Source organism: Cupressus sempervirens, chromosome 3, assembly GCF_028749045.1.
Source record: "Cupressus sempervirens isolate cs-2001-9-10 chromosome 3, ASM2874904v1, whole genome shotgun sequence".
In the NCBI taxonomy this organism is placed as follows: domain Eukaryota; kingdom Viridiplantae; phylum Streptophyta; class Pinopsida; order Cupressales; family Cupressaceae; genus Cupressus; species Cupressus sempervirens.
This window is the reverse complement of record NC_143120.1, coordinates 541,752,177-541,770,980: the sequence shown is the minus strand read 5'-3', so window position 1 is coordinate 541,770,980 and position 18,804 is coordinate 541,752,177. Positions and strand designations below refer to the sequence as shown.

At 37.5% G+C, this 18,804-nt stretch overlaps 1 protein-coding gene across 1 annotated transcript in view; it reads left to right on the top strand.

Moving 5' to 3' along the window:
• The first annotated feature begins 454 nt into the window (after positions 1-454).
• Positions 455-18,804, top strand: part of OVA6 (Class II aaRS and biotin synthetases superfamily protein) — a 68,311-nt gene continuing 49,961 nt past the window's right edge. The window contains exons 1-6 of the mRNA XM_089820771.1: positions 455-781; positions 891-947; positions 2,107-2,217; positions 2,389-2,475; positions 2,560-2,673; positions 2,774-2,980. Coding sequence (XP_089676897.1) covers positions 494-781; positions 891-947; positions 2,107-2,217; positions 2,389-2,475; positions 2,560-2,673; positions 2,774-2,980 — 864 coding nt within the window. The 5' untranslated portion in view covers positions 455-493. The remainder of the gene's footprint in view (positions 782-890; positions 948-2,106; positions 2,218-2,388; positions 2,476-2,559; positions 2,674-2,773; positions 2,981-18,804) is intronic.

Below are 18,804 nucleotides of genomic sequence, written 5' to 3'. Positions count from 1 at the left end.
CATATAGTATGTAACTATTTAAACTCAATGACATGCCACCAATTATGCTTTCTTTGAGCAAGATTCAAGTCAGTCTCTATCTATTATTGTTCAAATAACAACCTTGTTTTCCGACTTTGTTTCTTTTGGACATGTTCCACTTGCCTTTATAGATGCAACATTTTCTAATGTGGTGGAATTAATTGAAATAGTAAAAGTTGCCTTTCCAAGACATCATTTGGTGAATATTACTTTTACATCTAGGACTTATTGGCATACCCCTTGCACCTTCTTCTGGTGCATGTGCATGTGCAAGTGCTAGTTATTATATTATATTGTATTGATTGTTAAAGATTTGAAATACTTGATTGTTCTTTTATGTCGCCAATATTGTGGATGGGGAGATATATGAAGTCTCCATGGGTTTTTATTGGCAAATTTTGGTATTTAAAGGTTTTTAAAGTGCACCTGAAGAATGATCCGGTGTGGATAGAGCAGAGAGCAGAGGTGAGGTATGGGAGCTCTGCGCTTGCTATCGCCACTCCATTTCACACATTGTACTCATGGAGACAGGAGAGGGGAAGTTGCAGGGCCACGGTCAAGGAGCAGTGCCATCATCCCCCTCCGCCCATCCTCTCTTCCTCTGAGACACACTGATGCAGAGACCATAACCCCACTTTCCAAAGATTTCAATATGTGGTATTTGGACGTGGTAGCAAGAGCAGAGCTCGCTGACTACGGTCCTGTGAGGGGCACCATGGTCATACGACCCTACGGTTATGCCATTTGGGAATTCATCCAGGTGCCTGCTCTGCCTCCCCTTTTGTTTTCCTCATCCCTTCTCTTCTCTTCTCTTCTCTTTCATTACATTCTTTCTCGTTTCATTGCCTTGTCTTTCCTTACATTGCCAGAATTATTTGGACGCTAAATTCAAGGAAACAGGTCACTCCAACATGTATTTCCCCCAGGTAACAACGCTAAATATTTTCCACCATCATTATTTCATTCAATTGTGTCAATTTTATGTTGTGGCGGGATTCTCACAACCTGTATCAGCTAGTTTGTTCTTATGTTATAGAGTTGATGTTTAACTATGAAAAAAATGAAGAATTTTCTCATTGCGCTTCTGAGAACTTAATTTACACAGTTACCTAAAATTCAGACCTTTTTTCTATATTGATCAAAGCTGCACTTATAAATTGAGATCACAGAGCAGCATAATTACGTATCCGCTTCCTTTTGGAAGGAAAATTAAAATAAATATTATTGATAATCTTTTCATGTTCAAGTCTCGTATATGGATATTAAATATTTAGAGTAACTACATTTCTAAGAAATGTATTGTGACAAATCTGTCGACATAGACTCTAAGTGCAAACAGAAGCACGTTGCATTATGACTAAAATCGCTGCAGGTGTCTTGACAGCCACTCTCTTCTTGCTTCTGCTAGTCCCATCAAAGTTCAACTTCCACATTGTTGTTTTACACCATCCCTGTTTAGGAATTGAACTTTTTATTAGGGAGGGTTATGCATTTTTTAAGTTGGTAGAAATCGTTTCTTTTATTTATTTCAATATATCAGAAACACACTCATCTAACCAACTGCCAAAGTTTAGGATTGAATCATGAAATGCGCTACTTGAGCGTGACAATTGGCATTTTAGTACTCGCTTGGCTTTAACTTTTGAATTGTTTTAATGCTTGCGTTTCTTGTAGCCATGGCTGCCACTTCATTTTTGTGCGAGTGTTTGAAATCTGACGCAGATACAGATAATTCAAGGCGATGTGTTGCTGTATTGTATATTACGTATTTATCGTTTTGATGGGAAAAACCAATTCCTACCTTTACCAAGATTTTTTTTTCTGATTTGAAGAAGTTGTATGTATGTGCATTATATTTCTGGATTCCTGATGATGGATCGTGGAAATATAGTGCACACATTTCAAATGGATCGTGGAAATTTTATTATGTTAAGTTGCAAGTGGTTCTATGCATTAAATAGAGGATGAAAAATATAGCACTAAGGTCATATAATATATGATTTCTTTTTAAGTTTCCACTTTTCAATCCATTTCTACACTGTATTAGTTCTCTCAAAATCATTTCTTGGCCATTCTTTTGAACAGTTTATTCCTTATTCCTTTATCGAAAAAGAAGCCAGCCATGTGGAGGGTTTCAGTCCCGAGCTTGCTCTAGTCACTATTGGAGGTGGGAAGGAACTGGAAGAGAAGCTTGTGGTACGATATATGTTTTATTGAACTAATGGACAAACGTATTGCTTATGACTTAAGTCACTTGTGGGAACATCACAGATGTCTGAATAAGGCTTTCTGTTTAGCTCTTTTTCTGAGGAATCTACTCTATATTGAACAATAATTGTTCTGTGCTTGATCTTGAGGCATGTTTAGGTGCGACCAACAAGTGAAACTATAGTAAATCACATGTTTACCAAATGGGTGCATAGCTATCGGGATCTTCCTCTAATGATTAACCAGGTGATTTTTACACCTTTCCTTAAGAGTTTTAGTAGCTGGATCAAATATTATCTCTGAGCACTTGATATTTCTGTTATATGATAGTGGGCAAATGTCACAAGGTGGGAAATGCGTACTAAACCATTTGTGCGAACCCTGGAGTTCTTGTGGCAAGAAGGTCATACAGCTCATGCCACAGAGGAAGAAGCAGAAAAAGAGGTTTGTTCATGTTTCCTTGAAGAACCATGGAGGCATCTTGCAATGAACAGATTTTATGTTTGCTTGAGATATAACATGTTCTGGTTCAAAAACACTTCAGGCTCTGCAGATGATTGAAGTGTATCGTAAATTTGCCTACGAACAAGCAGCTATACCTGTTATAGCTGGCTGTAAGTCCAGGACAGAGACATTTGCTGGTGCTCTTCGCACTTATACAATTGAAGCTATGATGGGTGACTGCAAAGCATTGCAGGCTGGAACTAGTCACAGTCTTGGGCAAAATTTTTCTGTTGCATTTGGTACTCAGGTCCGCCTCATTTTCTAGTAGTTTCATTACAAATTCAAAGATTGAAAGATTTAGCTATATATGTTTCCTTGTGTTGGGCTTATGGTATAATGGTTCTAGTTGTTAAATAAAATAACCTATAATTGCATAGAATCATTAATAATGTCTTTCTCTTAAATTGTGCATCTGGGTACCATTACAATTCCAACATCCCTGGGCTGGGTATCAACTATTGGAAATCACATCTTATGTGAGTGAGAAATTGTAGAAATAATCAAGAAATATATAAGTCAAGTTTGAAGCATGTAAAACACAATAGATCTGACTTCCAACGAATTTTGCATATGTAGGCAAGTAAACTAATTTGATTCTTGTATGGGTAGTTGTTCACGACGATGATTAATGATATCTTACATCCCCTTATAGACTTGTTTGTTCTTGTCTGATTGGATGACATACTGATTTGCAGGAGAACATTATAGGAACACTTGCATATGTATGGTGAGTCCTCTCGATTTGTCAACTTAGGGAACTGTTTTGTTAAATGTTTGTGTGAAAAAAAAACCTGACTTGGGGTATATAGTTGATGAGTGTATAATTCTTTAGTTTATCAGACTCTTAAAAGACAACTCATTCAAGATCAGATTGACCAATTCCACAGAGCCTTCTAAAACTTCATAGCTTCTTGAGGACATTAATTTTTTATAGGATATATGCATCTGATTTTTCTCACATTGCATGTTATTAAAGTAGATTCTCAAATGGTGGTATCATGGCAACACCTGGGCTGATCTACAATCAAAGTGTTTCGCAAGTTGAGGTGTACTCCATCCAAGGCAAGCACTTGGCTTATTTGCAATAGTGATTTTAGATTCAAAATTGTTGCATCTAAACATGCACTTGGTCCAATTGTTATTTAGTTTTATTAATCGGATGCTTATCACACTGAGACAGCACCATAAAATATATACATATTGATCATGCATGTGAGCAATGCGTGAAAATGGCCAACATCTGAATGTCATTGTTCAAGCATGCAAGCAATGTAAGATTTTCATTTTTTGGAAAGGAGACAAGCATAGGTATTGGCTATAGACTATCATTGATTCATCAAGACTTGACTTATTACAAAATTAATGATTTTTTAGAAATGGTCAACTTTTTGGCAACAATTCCATTTGATTATGAAGTGTAAACAGGGGGCACCGATTTAGGAGATGATTTTATGAGTCAACAACTAGTCAAATCAATGTTCAGTTATTAACTCATGAAGGTGTAATGTCCCCTCTTTAGTTCGACATGACATTGATCATGGATTTTGCCTATTCCAGACTCTCGTAGGCAAATGGTGTGGAGAGAGAGTCAATTCTGCGGATCAGATGGTCATATCTTGCTCTTGAAGAAGTGTTAAGAGGTTATATTTTATTATTATGTGTTATTGGGGCCTACATGTTATAATTTTAAGTTGAGTTGCACTTTTTATTTTATAAAATTACTTTATTATAAAAAGTGCATTATAATGAGATTTTATAAAGGATGTTTCTAGAAGTTCTAGAAAAAGTGCATTATAATGAGATTTTATAAAGGATGTTTCTAGAAGTTCTAGAAAAAGTGCATTATAATGAGATTTTATAAAGGATGTTTCTAGAAGTTCTAGCAACTTCTTAGAAAAGTGAATAAATAGAGGGCTGGGCCTCTCATTTTGGACATGCTTGGATTTGAGATTTCTTCTACTTCTTCCATTGTGGAGCAAATTTGTAGTCTCTTGGGTCTGCAAATTATTATTTGATCTTTGGGAACGAATCACTCCCTTGGATTGGCGACTTTGAGGGTGTGAAATATCACCTGAATTGTTGCATTTGAGGAGTTGGTAATTCAGCCATCTCATTTGGACTTCATTGAGATTCAGTTATAAGGGTTTACTTTGGTTGGAATAAGGGTTTCAGTTGTGCCCTAGCATTTGTGGATTGATTAACAGGGTTTGAAGACACAGTTGTGCATTATTTTCAGACTGCCAGTCCAGGGTTTGGACCCACGTTTTTGCTCATAACTCCTAATTGGCTTGACGGATGAATTTCATATTTTAGGGGGTTATTCAGCAACCCTAGGCACCCAGATTTATTGCTTTTGGAGTGACAAAAAACGCTGCAGTATTTTTATCTAGCAGCCGTACCAGGCCATACCTGTACGGCCCTGTCAGTTGGGTAGCAGCAGCAATTTTGTGAGTCGGTTTGGGCAAGATTGTGAGGTCTTCGTGTGGCATTAATTCAGCATTCATATCTGGCAAAATTAGAGCTATTCCAGGTGCACAAACTGAAGTTTTGATTGCCAAAATATTGCATGTTCTGGATTAGAACAGTCAGCACTGTCATTGCATAAATAGTTATTTCCAGTCATTAATAACTGTTGTAAAAGTTTCGTCATTTGCATTCCAAATCTGAACTGGGTTATTGTTCATGTCATAACATTGCATTGTCAAGAGCTTGATGTGTTAGAAGTGCATAGTTGTGACAGTCTCTCATTGTAATCAGTTCTATTTGCTGTCATAAAATCAAAATTGCATTGGACTTCATATTTGAGTTTCATATTGTCATCTATCTCTTAGATTGGTAGTGTTATAATCTGGAATTGTTGTTCATACATTATTGGCATCATATATTGAGGTTTTGTTGTACAACAATTAGTAATATTGCAGCCTTATTCGGTTACATGCCAACTGTTTGTCAAAATTTCTAAGTTCAGTTTGAGGGTTTCAGTGGCCTTTATAGTAAGGGTCATTACAGAAGGATTGAGATGCATGTTGTCGGTAAATTCTATATTGTAGAACGGGTGGAATTGTATCCGAAAGGGGTGCGTGACAGTTGAGTTACCCCTTCGGGAAAGTATATGTACACTATCCGAAAGAGACTTTGGGGCATCACCATAATGATCATTGTAATGAGCATAATCATATTGTAAGCATTGAAGTGCATATTGCGTATATGAATAAAGTATCTATTCTGTGTTATATCTTACTGTACTACATGCGATAGGTACCTTTTTACCCTGTATGGTAAACATTTGGCGCTGTTGCCAGTCGAACCTAGAACGAAGGAAGTGTTATAAAGATTAATGCCGAATCTGCTTAACAAGGATAGGAATAAGATAAAAGAGGAGGATGAAATACACACAACACAAGAAGTTTTAATTTTAGCACAACAGGCAGAGTGTAGACAGAAGCTTCAGCAGCTTATCGACAAACATCGAGGGGGTGAAGGAGCATAGACGGAGGGAGTGCATTGACCTAGCAGACCGAGGAGTGCCAAGGAATTGCTAGAAGAGACTTGACAGCGATTGAATTTGGTGGAAGAGACAAGGGAGGAGTTCCTTAACTTGTATACGCCAAGGGTAGAGAATCTGAATGGAAGGGAACTAATTTGCACGACTTGAAGTGTCGAAGGAGCACGAGCGTGGAGTGAACTCTTTGATCTCGATACACCCGACGAATGGATACAGGCAGATAATTGAACTTCGCTTGAGGAAGATCTTTTTTCACTAGGTAATGCAATTGTTGAAAGTAGGACGGTTGTTTGAAGTAGCACGACTGTGTAGAACAACGCAGGTACTCATAACAATGCGGGTATTCAGAACAATGTGGGTGCTCAGAACAACGCGGGTACACAGCAAGTACAACAAAATCAAAAGAAAGTATCAATGGTAGGACCAAAGGAAAAATTGTCGAAGTTCAACAGTGATGGGATGATAGATCCAGTTAGACACTGCAAGACATGTGAAACAATATGGATGGCAAATGGTGTAACGGACGAGGATGATTGGGTCCGAAAATTCCTAGCGACCCTACGGGGTGTAGCAATCAATTGGTTTGCGGATGCTGATCCCCATAAATTAACTTCATGGGTAGACGTTAGGAAGGAGTTCAAAGCAGAGTTTCAACTGCTAAGGGACGATAATGAAATTGTAGCAGAAATATACAGTACAAAGTAGGGAAAGAATGAAACGATTCGTGTATACACAAGAAGGTTGAAAGAGTTGGTGGGGAAGATGGAGAACCCATCAGCTAACGGATTAAAGAAACGATGGTTTGTTGAAGGGCTACGATTGGCTCTGAAGAAGAAAATGAAGATTGTACCTCTAGCATCATACGCAGATGCGTATAATCGGGCGATGGATTTGGAGAGTGAGCGAAAAAAAAGCAAGAAAAAGAAACATAAATCGTAGACTTAGATGATTCATCGTCCGAAAGTAGCAGCAGCGATAAAGAATCAAGAAAGTTCGAGCATTGCAAAAGGATATGCTATAGATGATGAAGGAATTTAAGAATATGAAATAGAATGCTGACTCAGTGAAGGGGGAATTGTGGTGTACGGATTGTAAGGAGGGCCACACAAAGAGCTCTTGTCGAAAAAACAATTTTGCGATATCTGCTAGATTGCGGGACATTCTACGAAGGAATGCCTGTTCAATATGAATACAAAAGGACATTAACAGGTGCTACTAATGCAGGAAGTCTCTGTTGGAGCAGGAACGAGCACAAACAATAACGACGCAACCTCAGGAAGATATCACAACTATAACCGAAACAGAAGGGGTGGTAATAACAATAACAATGGAGGCCGGAGTCAGATGCAGTATGACTCGAGTGGACGGCCGATGATACAATGTTGTGCATGCAACCTTGGGGTTACTTCGCCAGAGATTGTACCATGAAGGAGACGTCGCAGCTGTTATGCAAATGGTGTGGTCCGGGAGACCACGAAAATTTGAAATGCTCGAAGCAGGGGGTGAACTTGTTAAGCATCGAAACATGTGATGAGGAAACACTAGCCATTACGCATGGGCAAGCAAAGAAGGCAAAATATTTTTGAATGTCTAAACATTTATAATCATAGCCAACACATCTGCTGTTGTGGCCTTGGCACTATAAAAGGAAATTTTGAATTCAAAAAGAAACTATTCTTGATTCTCAAGGTGCGGTTTTCTTATCTTAGGGAGCATATTTCAAATATCCTTGTATAAGTTGCACTCTAGTTATTCATGATTCTTAAAAGAGAATTTCTTAAATGAGAAATGCCATAGTTCTAGAGCATTCATACGGTGTATGCATAAAGAGAGAACATTGGTTCATATCTTGATTGATTCTAATCAGCATCACTCAAACTTTCCGTGCATGCTTCAACTATGCCTCACTATATCATTTGAAAAATAAAACATAAGCTAAATAGTGGTGATATTATGACCTGATTGAAGGTCATCCTTGCTTTGGCCTGAATAATTATTGAATAATGCTTGGAATGCCCAATCACCGAAGGCTATGGAAGCAAGGGAGCAACAATCGACTATTGCCATTTTGATTAGGCATCGAAATATTGTCTATGATTGGCTCAGTGCCTGTAGAAAGTGTGTATAGAGTTCGTAGAGATAATTGTGAAGCAAGAATAAGAGCGAGAAAGAGAGGTTATTTCGATCGTGATGGTATGTTTTCCGTCAGAGGTAAGAATGTTGTATTCTCAATGAGCTTTTGCACCATAAACTTTGCCTTCTAGACTGCATACTCAATTACGAGCAAGATTGTAAAGGTGGCAAGGAGTTACAAGATACAAGGTCATCGGTTCAATGTGGCAAAAATATTAACGTGGCTGCCAAAAAATAATATAAGGCTGATGAAATGAAATATAGCCACTCAAGATGAATGTTAAATCATTGCCAAGAATAATATTAACCCATGCTAATTACCTTAATATAATAATATCATACACCACCTACCTATACTTGTGTATGTATGTACACACACATATATGCATGATATTATAACAATGTATTTAATGTATACGTCTTATATTATGTGGATGTATACATACGTCTTATTCTAATTCATGCATTGCTACATATCTCTCTCTCTCTCTCTCTATATATATATATATATATATATATATTTATATATATATTTATGCCAGCATACATAGATAATATGGTAGTACTGTATTAAGGCATGGCAATATCACATGAAGCTTTGAGATCATCAAATTCTTAAGGTAACACATTTTAATTTTAATGTTCAATGATCTTTTTAATAATGCATATTTATTGACTTGGTAGCTCATGGTAGCCCCTAGTTTACTCTTGCTTGCCTGGCCGTTTACTCCTTAGCGTTGGTGGTTATAATTCATAACTATCGACTTATAAGTGAAGTGGTGTCCCCTGCCCAATTCCTCTCTAGCAATGCTTCGCCCCCTTTGACGTACTCCTGTAAGAAAAATTCTCCAAGATAATATCATATTCCTCAAATAATCATAATTACTATAATAAGTTATTTTTCATAAAATGTCATAATAGCTATCCGCCATCTCACTTCCCATGAATGAATAATTAACTTTCCAATATTTTAGATAATAATATAATAACATTATAACGATTAACTAACATGTCATCTTCACATGACATTATAATGATTAACCATCTTATCATTTCACATGATCATAACTAATTTTACCGGTCATCTGAATTCACATGAAAACTCAACAACTATATGAGAACTTTTAAATTAGGCAAAAACAGGGATGTAACAAGAAATATATTCTCTCTATGTGTACCCCATCGCCTTGCTCACTTGATACCTCTCAAGTTCTCTATATGGTCATGTCTAACAAGGGGAAGTAGATATGATGGAAAACCTCCTTGCAATTTTGATCTTGATGAATGATCTTTCCTAGAACGTTGGAATTGTGAAATTGTTGGAGACCTCCAGGTGGCCCATATTATGGGTGATAACGATGGTCTCTGAGACTTTGGCAAAGCTATTATTGTAGGCCCATAAAAAAGGCAGTTCTCATTGATCAAAATTTCATTCCTATTGCTCATTTTTTCCATTTAGAGCCTTCCCTTTAGATATTGCTTGAGCCTCCATTTTGAACCCCTATTTCCTTAGTAACTAATGGTTGCATTGTATCTCCAAATTTCATAGGCAAAAAAATGAGTAGAAAGCAAGCCCTTAGATTCTCATCCATGGTGGGACCACCAATTTCAAAATGAAGTCCTTGCGAATTGAGGCTCTCATTGTGGAGCATCATTTAAACGCATGTCATGCTCTCCCAAGATTGCTTTGACAAACCTTAGTATAACCTTATTAGAGTTGGAAAAGATGGCCCCTAAAGTGGCCCCTAAAGTGCATGTCTGGGACACCACTCATGGCCAGAAGTTTTCTTCCTCACCATGAATTTAAAAAGCCAAGTCTAAAACTTGCAACCCAAATCCCCAAATCAAAGCTAGTTGCCAAACAAGAGTAGTTAAGAAAAATAATGGCAATTGGTACAGCGACCTTGTCTTATTTAACAAGGTTTCCAAATATAGCTTGAATAGGGTAATGAAGACAGACAAATCAACGCATGAACCAACAAACATCAAAGTTAACTCCCCCCCAAATCTAAAACCTTCATTAAATTACTTCCGACATTTTGAACAAGGGGCCATGACGTCCTTGGAGACAAAAGTTATAAGTTTTTAAGGAGACGTACAAGGTAAATGCTTATTCAACCCACTTAATAGGAAGGGTGACTTCTATATATAGCTGTCAAAGAACTGTGGTCAATATTATAGTTATCCAAGGCTGTGATCTCCTTGAACCTTGAACTTAAAGATCAAGGCTTCTCGAAGCATCTCCATAACTTCCACTTATGGCATTACCCTTTTTAAAAATTATTGATTGTTATTTTTCAATCTCCTTCCAAACGTTGCACCCCATTAGACAAGGCTAACATCACACTTGCTACTACACGGCCCTACATATATTCATTATTCATTTAAATCTTTGAAATAGGAAGCCACATTTGAGGAAATTGTCATCCTCTACATGAAGAACTGACCCCATAGCCCTTGGATGATCTCTTGACACATTATCAAATTTTAAATTTTTTTGGGGCTTCCAAGATTTGGTACTATTACTAGCAAGAGTTGTATTCGTCGTCTTTTTTTTTTTCTTGAGAGTTCATATTAACATTTCATTTCTTACCTCTTGACACTTGAAGTAGTTTAGAACCCTCATCTCCCAATTCATCTTAATGAAAGTTTCACAAGTTGAAAGAGTCTTCCACTTTTTGCAACCAAGGAGCCAATCACGATTTAATGTAGGATTTGATTTTAATCTAGCATCTCTTCTAAATATCAAATATTGTTGCAATATGTTGTCATTGATGTCAACTCATGAGATGTGTAACAAAGGGACAACTCTTGAAGCCCCCTATGTCCTTCTGGCACAACCTTTTCCCCTGCCACCTCCACCATGGATCACAACTCCTTGGTCTTGCACACCTCCACCCTTTATGATATCCCCAATCAGGCCCCCCACCTCACCTCGCCACTCCATTACTATCCCTTCACCTTCTCCAACATCTGTGAGGTGGTTAGATCCATGAACAGTAGCAAGGCTGCAGATGTGGAAGGGTTCTAAGAGGAACTCTTCAAGCTTGGTATCACTATTTCAGACTCCTTCACAGTGCTCTTCAACAAGGTGGTTTGCATCGGTTTCCCCCCTTCTTGTTCATGGCATATCATCCATTCAATCAATAAGGTTGGGTGTCGGCTTCAAATCTTGACAACTACAAGACTATTATGTTTGGGCACATTTTTGCCAAACTTTATGCCACTGTGTTACACACTATTCTTTCCAGAGGGCTTGATAGATGTCATTATCGTACAAGGGGTAGGTTGCTTTCCCAAATGACTTTTAGACCATGGATTGCATTTTGACTCTATGGGCTATTATTGAGGAGGCTTGACACTGTTCTACTGAAGTCTATTGTTGCTTTGTGGACTTTCACAAAGCTTTTGATTTTGTCCCTCATGCAACTCTTTTCTAGAGACTTGGAGTCATCGAGATTTCGAAGACTCTACTCATGACCACCATGAGATTGTGTAAGAGTGTGGTGAATTAGAACCCTGCAAGGTTTTTCAGACCCTATCCAAAGCACCATTAGGGTGAAGTAGGGTTGCCCATTCTCTTCTACGTTATTTGGGATCTACATTGATGAGCTTGAGGCTTTCCTTCATGAATACTTTCTTCCGAGTGATGGTTGTTCCATGTATCAAGTCCTCATCTCCATATTAGTTTTTGCAGACAATGTGGTTCTCCTAGCCTCCTCCTTAAAGGGTCTTCAACAACTTCTAGATGGTATGGCATCTTTTTGTGATTCACAATAGCTGGTTGTTAACCTAGAAAGACCTAAGTGATGGTCTTCAATTGGTTGAAGGCCTCTCATCTCCATTTCTTTTACTAGGGTGCAGAGGTTGAGATTTTTTCTTCTTATATGTAACTGGGGTCAAGCTCTCTGGTCCCCGTTTTAGTATGAGACCTGTCATGCAACCCCATGTCAACAAGGGGTATTGCTCCCTTGCTCTTGAGAGATAGAGTTTCTAGCATCACTTTCAGGACACCATGTCCAAGATGTCTCTCTTGGACTCCTTGGCTGATTGTGCTTTACGGTTTAGTGGTTTGGGGGCCCTCTCTTTTGGAGTTAGTTTGGGCTTCTATGGAGAGAGTCTAGACCCTCCTTCGGCGCATCATCAGGTACCACCAATCCACTCCTCTCAATATCATTTTGGCTGATTTTGGGGCCCATCCTTTTCGATTCAGGGCCATCTTCGATTTAGTTTGGTTCTTCCATTGACGGTGCTTCACAGATTTGGTTGAGGGAAGTCATTGATACTCTTACTTGGCCTATAGCTCCTCAGAGGTGATTGCTGGTGTTGATTCCACTGGTTGGGCTTGTTGTTAGTATGCTCAGGCCTCTGCTTTGCGGGTATTGACTCTAATGTTCAAGCCTGTTGGTGATATACTCAAGCCTTTGCTTTGTAGGAGCCGACTCCACTGGTTGGGCCCGTTGTTGTTATGCTCAAGCCTTTGCTCTGTTGAGCTTGGTAGGGATTGAGATTGATTGCCTTCCCCCCTTTTGGCATCTCTTTGGATGCCGTTATTCATCTCCTTCCTCCCTAATAGGAGTTGAATGGGCACGTCAGGATGGACATTTACAGGCTATATATTCTTACGACATGGATTAACCCCTCAGAGGGGCTTTGTTCGAAAATGGACTTCTATGTAGAGCACTATATTGACATATAGGATGGGGTCATCATATGTCTGTACCTTGCCTGATGTTGGACACACACTCTCCACATCTCTTTGGGCTCTTTCAAGGTGGGCTACCATCAGTTCTATATCTAGACAAATCACCAAATTGACAGGGAGGACATGATGTGCTGCCTCTGTGACATAGGGGAGGCAAAGACACTTTATTTTCTATTGTCCCATATACTCTGAGATTAGAGGGAGGTTATACTACCTATTCAGAGGTTTCAGTCTCTTCCATCCTTCCTCAGATACTCTAATCAATGGTGTCTTGCGCTCTTCTCGAGGAGGCTATGCAGCTTCAAGGCCACACCTTGCAGCTTTAGTTTCCTTCAAGACAAGCTATTGATCAGCTCATCACCTCCTTCTTCAGGTTAGTCTCTTCGGCTCAGGGCATCAAGCAGTCGCTTGGCCTAACTACTTCGAGACTTACTAGGTTAGTGAGACCTTGCAGGGGTTACACATGACAGCAAACCTCCACTTCTAGCGATTCTCAATGATAGCCCGATTGTATCCTTCAGTTTTGGACTACTTCTTGACGATGAGGAGCGATTAGTTTATTCCTAGCTTTTGCTCCTAGTCTTTTGTTTTGTTCTTGCTTTGTTTGCTCTTTCTGTGGGCACTGTTTGGTGTTCCCGCTTTGGTTGTTCATTTGTTGCATGTTTTCAGCTCCTTAGGCCCTCTTTGTGGACTCTTGTTGGACATTAATAAATTATCTCATCTCTCTAGCCGCACAAGAGATAGCAGTTGATAGTTTTGGTTTGTTGCTTTCGTTGGTCCAACAACAGCAGGCAATGAGTTTCTTTCTTTGTTTTGGTTGTCTCAAAGTCATGTTCCAAGACCTAGTTTCCTACTTGTATATCCATATTGTCTAGCCTCCTACCATAATCTTCAGGGTTAGAGTTCAAGATTTTTTGATGGCTTACCAAGTAGATGTGGGCATCATGTCCATAGTGTTGTTGAAATTGAAGATTGTATGTAGAATTTTATATTTATCCATCACCAAATCCATCTTGATATATACCTCCCATTACTTGAGGTAACAATTGTTGGGTGGATATTTTACAACCGACAATTTTGGGTAAAAATCCAACTGTGAAATAGGATGACTAGCCACAGCATGTGAGACAAAGTCTCTCCTACCTTGAAAGGAAGGCTCCCCATTCTCGCCGTTCCTTGGATCAACTCAAGGTAAACAAGAAGTTGAGAGATTTTATAAAATGGGTGTTATCAATATCCTTCATTCTTATCTTTCAAGAAAGAATCCACTTACTCGTGGAGTGAGTAATGGGCAGGGTGAATCTCTAACTACACTTCTATCAAAAGCTGGAAACAGTGATACCGATAAACCTTCACTAACTCAAAGGCTAGCTAAAATGTACCATTTTGGCTCTAAGTTCGGTTGTATTTCTATATGAAAAGCTTTACAACTAGGGCACAAAGACTCCTAAAAGTAAGAATACTCAACTATTTTGCGAATTTAGAAAGAAGTATAAGCTGCAGACAAAGCTTCTAGCTATATATTTCGACAACTGCTCCCAGTCAAAGCTTTTAATTTTCTCTATCACAATTGTTTCCAGTCAAAGCTTCGAATCCAATTGCTTCTTTTATTCACTTTTCTCCCAAATTCGTACTAGACAATCAAAGTTATGCTTGCACAAATGTGGCAAAGTTTTTTTGCATACAACAAAAGATGATTTTTACAATAAGGGGGCACTCCTTTATATATAGGCACAGGAGTTGAAAAAAAGGTAGAGGAAAAAGTGGGAGCAACTCAACCAACTTTGACATGGTCTAACTAGAAGAGAAAATATAGGGTTACATGCAACTGCACATGCAACTCGCATTACATGTAATTACACATCTTCATGTAATACATCCTCTTCAAAACATGAAACAAGAAGAAAGACATAAGAGAATTGAAACAATCGTAGTGATTGTTTTGAAGGGCCTTGTACTTGGTGATGCAATCCTGGATGATCACAGGATCGGAAGTTCCTGTACTTTGTATTGCTGCATTCATCTTGATAACCATGATGTTGCGTCTTTTGATAACCTCTGACTTTGATGAATTGTCCGTTGTCATGTGGAAACTTGATGTGATCTAGCTTTTCTCGCTCAAGTTATTGTGAATTATCCTTTGTAGATTAGCACAAACTGGAGTTTTTGACACTTTGAAAACCTTCTTGACAATGTCCAGATGTAAACTTGGAACAACATTCCACTAGCACGTTTACCTCTTTTTTTTGACATAATGTGCTTGGCGCATGGGAATGTGTGCAAATGGAGATTGCTTATTTCCAAAATGTGACTTGGGCTTTCAAGATGTCATTGCACGGAAAATGGATTACATGTAATGAGGAATGGGAAGTTATATGACATGTGAACGTGGATGAAAGATGCGTTTTACATGCAAGTGCAAATAGAAGAGATGCAAAGCATGTAATGACATGGGAAGCGGAAAAACATGTATTTACTCATGGAGGCGTGAATGCTTATGGAGAAGCGAGAATGAAAATGGAAGCGGAAAATGGGATTACATGCATGTGCAGGTGGTGAATGAGATGGAAAACATGCAATCACATTTGTTAGAGGAGATGCGATGCGTTGTGACATAGAAAGATGGAGATGGAACATGATGATGCTTTCGCATGAAGTGAAACAACAAGTTCTTGGGAATGAAATTGCAATTTCTCCAAAGTGGAGAAAACCAGCAAGCAAGCACAAAACACAGAAACAAGCACAAAACAAACACATGCCTTTAGCAAAAGACTCAAACATGTCAAGATGCAATGCACTTCAACACTTAAATTCAAATTTGGAGTTTGGAAAAATTCCAAAAAGTGTGAAAATGAGAGTTTTTATCATTTTTAAAGGCAAAATGCACTTTTCATGGCAAAGATTTTCACAAATGGCAACCATCAAGTAATTCCATGCATAAAATCAGCAAGATAAGCATGAATTAAATAGCAAGGAAGAAGTCCACTTACACGATGATTAAGTGCCAAATATGAAGGAAAAAGATGCTCCAATGTTGAAAAATTCTTCAAAAATGGTAAGAGCTTTTCCAACTTTGCAAATTCGAATGGGAGAGGGTAGCAAACAAGGAGAGATTGTTGGAAGATGCCAAAACGTGCCCTAAAAACTCTACATATTCCAACGTTTTTGAAGATTTATGCTTGCAACATGTTTTTGGTAAAAAAACATTCTTCTTCATGTTGCAAGATCAAAAGATTTTGATCATTAAACTTTAAAATGTGAACTCCAATGCCATGTAATCTCCAAAAGATGTTAGGACGATTTGGTTGGGAGGGAAAATATGCACTAAAAATGGATTTTTTTTACATATTTCTTCAAAAACATGATCCATCATGAAAGTTTCAAAAACGTTTTTGAGGCAAATGAATCCATTTTAGAAGCAAGGAAACTCATTGCCATGCAAAAACGTTTCAAATGAAACAAATCCCATGCAAATCCATTGAGTAAAACTCAAGTTATGAGCAAAAATGAAAGAATTTGGAGTTTTTCTTCAAAAACGTGCCCTAGGTTTGATCTCTTAAAACAATTTTCAACATGCCAAATCTATTCTTGATGCAAAGAAAATCGTTGCCAAGGAAAAAGTCTTAAATGGAGAAGATTTCATGCAATTCCACCAAGAAAATCTCAAGTGATGGGCAAAATCGGGTTCTTGGAGGCCAAATGCATGCTTTCCTCTCAAAATCAGACTTTTTGGGATGCATAGCATATTTTAAAACATGTTTTTCCTTCCAAATTGGACCTTTTAGGTGCAATGCATGTTTTGAAATATGCATCAAGTGAAAATAGGACCTTGTTGGGTGCAATGCATATTTTAAAATGTGCTTCCAAGTGAAAATCAGACCTGTTGGAGGGGAAAGCATATTTTAAAATGCATCTCACTTTTTTTATGCATAAGCATAAAAACTTCACTTTTCATGTCATAGCATCAAAAAGGTCCACTTATGGTGAACTTTTGATGTAATGACATAAAAAAGGTCCACCAAAGTAAACTTTATATGCAATAGCATGTAAAAAGTCCACTTTTGATGGATTTTACATGTAATTGCATATAAAATGTCCACTTATGAAGCCTTTAAGTCATTTAATTCACTTAAAATTATAAAAATGTACAAAATGGGTCAAAAACAATATTTATTTATCATATTATGAAATATAATACATAAATATCATTTTAAAGTAACATTTAAATAAGTATTTGATTTTTAAAATCAAAAATTTAAAATGAAACTATATAGTTATATAGTTACTTTAAGTGAAAAATTAAAAAGTAACTCAACTTAAAATTATAACATAAAGTGCACTATAGTCACTTTAAGTTATAAATTTAAAGCAAAAGTAACTTAAAAACATAACAAAAAGTGAGTATAATGTTATATTTTTAAAAAAGTCAATGCCAAATTTAAAATATAACATCATATTTTTAATTCATGCTGTTGCATCTAAAATGTCCACTTTTTGGGCTCTAAAATGACCATATTTCTTGACTGACAACTCCGATTGACCTCTAGGTTAGACCGAATCAAAGGGAAAAATGAAAAGCATGACATGAGCAAAACCAAAAGATTAAAATCAAGCAAACGCAAACTCAAAAGCAAAGAAAAGGACGATGAAGGCCTCAAAAATCAAGCATAGGTTCAACAAACAAAAAAGGGAAAAGGCTTGACGAAGGCCTTCAGTAAAAAGGATTCGTTATATCAATTGGTATTGATTGGTTGATCAATACTAACTAATTAAATAACAAATTAAACTCAGAGAAATGCGAAACTGAGCTTGAAAAAGTTTCGTACTATTACCTATATCTTGTGGTGACAAAATGTAGGACAACAACAACTATACTAGGATTTCCACATTTTCATTTCTGTTTGCTTTCCCATCCAACAACAACTTAGGAATTAATTTGATTCTGTGAAATATCTATTCTGTGAAATATGGCACTACTTATAGAGCCACCTGCCTCAACATTTTGATAATCTCATCATATATGTTTGCCTCGATTTTTGTAGCTTGAGGGGTGTAGAAATCACCCGCAATGGTTCTTAACAATTTCTAACTTTAAACAACTCTCTTTTCTGCATGTGGTCTGGATACCATTGATCAAGTGAACTAGACTTCTATTATCTTTCCCATCAATTCAAATTGAAATCTCAGAAGTCCAAGTGTAGCTTTCTTAAGCTTGAGCAATCTCCACATGGGTCTGAATTCCCTCATCTTAACACACTAATGTTCTACTTACATATAGAGAAAATAATAGGAGATTAAATCAAACAGGGAAGAAAAGGAGTAGCATGACAATGACAGTGTTAAGTTTGAACTTGAAATATAACAAACTTGAACATACAAAAGTAAATTTGCTACAACATAGAACAATATATCCTTGAAAACCCCTTTCTTAGCGAGGGAAACAATCCTAACCCACCAAAAAGAGATATTTTATTATGATTCTCAAATCATGACTACAAGAGTCTCACTTCTTTTATAATATTCAAAAGCTCATTGATCTCTATCATATCAGAATTCAAAAACAAAGAATTTCAATATCCACTCATGATATTTCCATTAATAAATAACTACACTATTGTCTCTGAATAAAACATAGACCAAACATTATTCTTCATACTCAGAATGTGAGCACAATACACTACTATCAACCTTAGGAAGACACGATGATCATAACTGTCTTCAGCTTTCT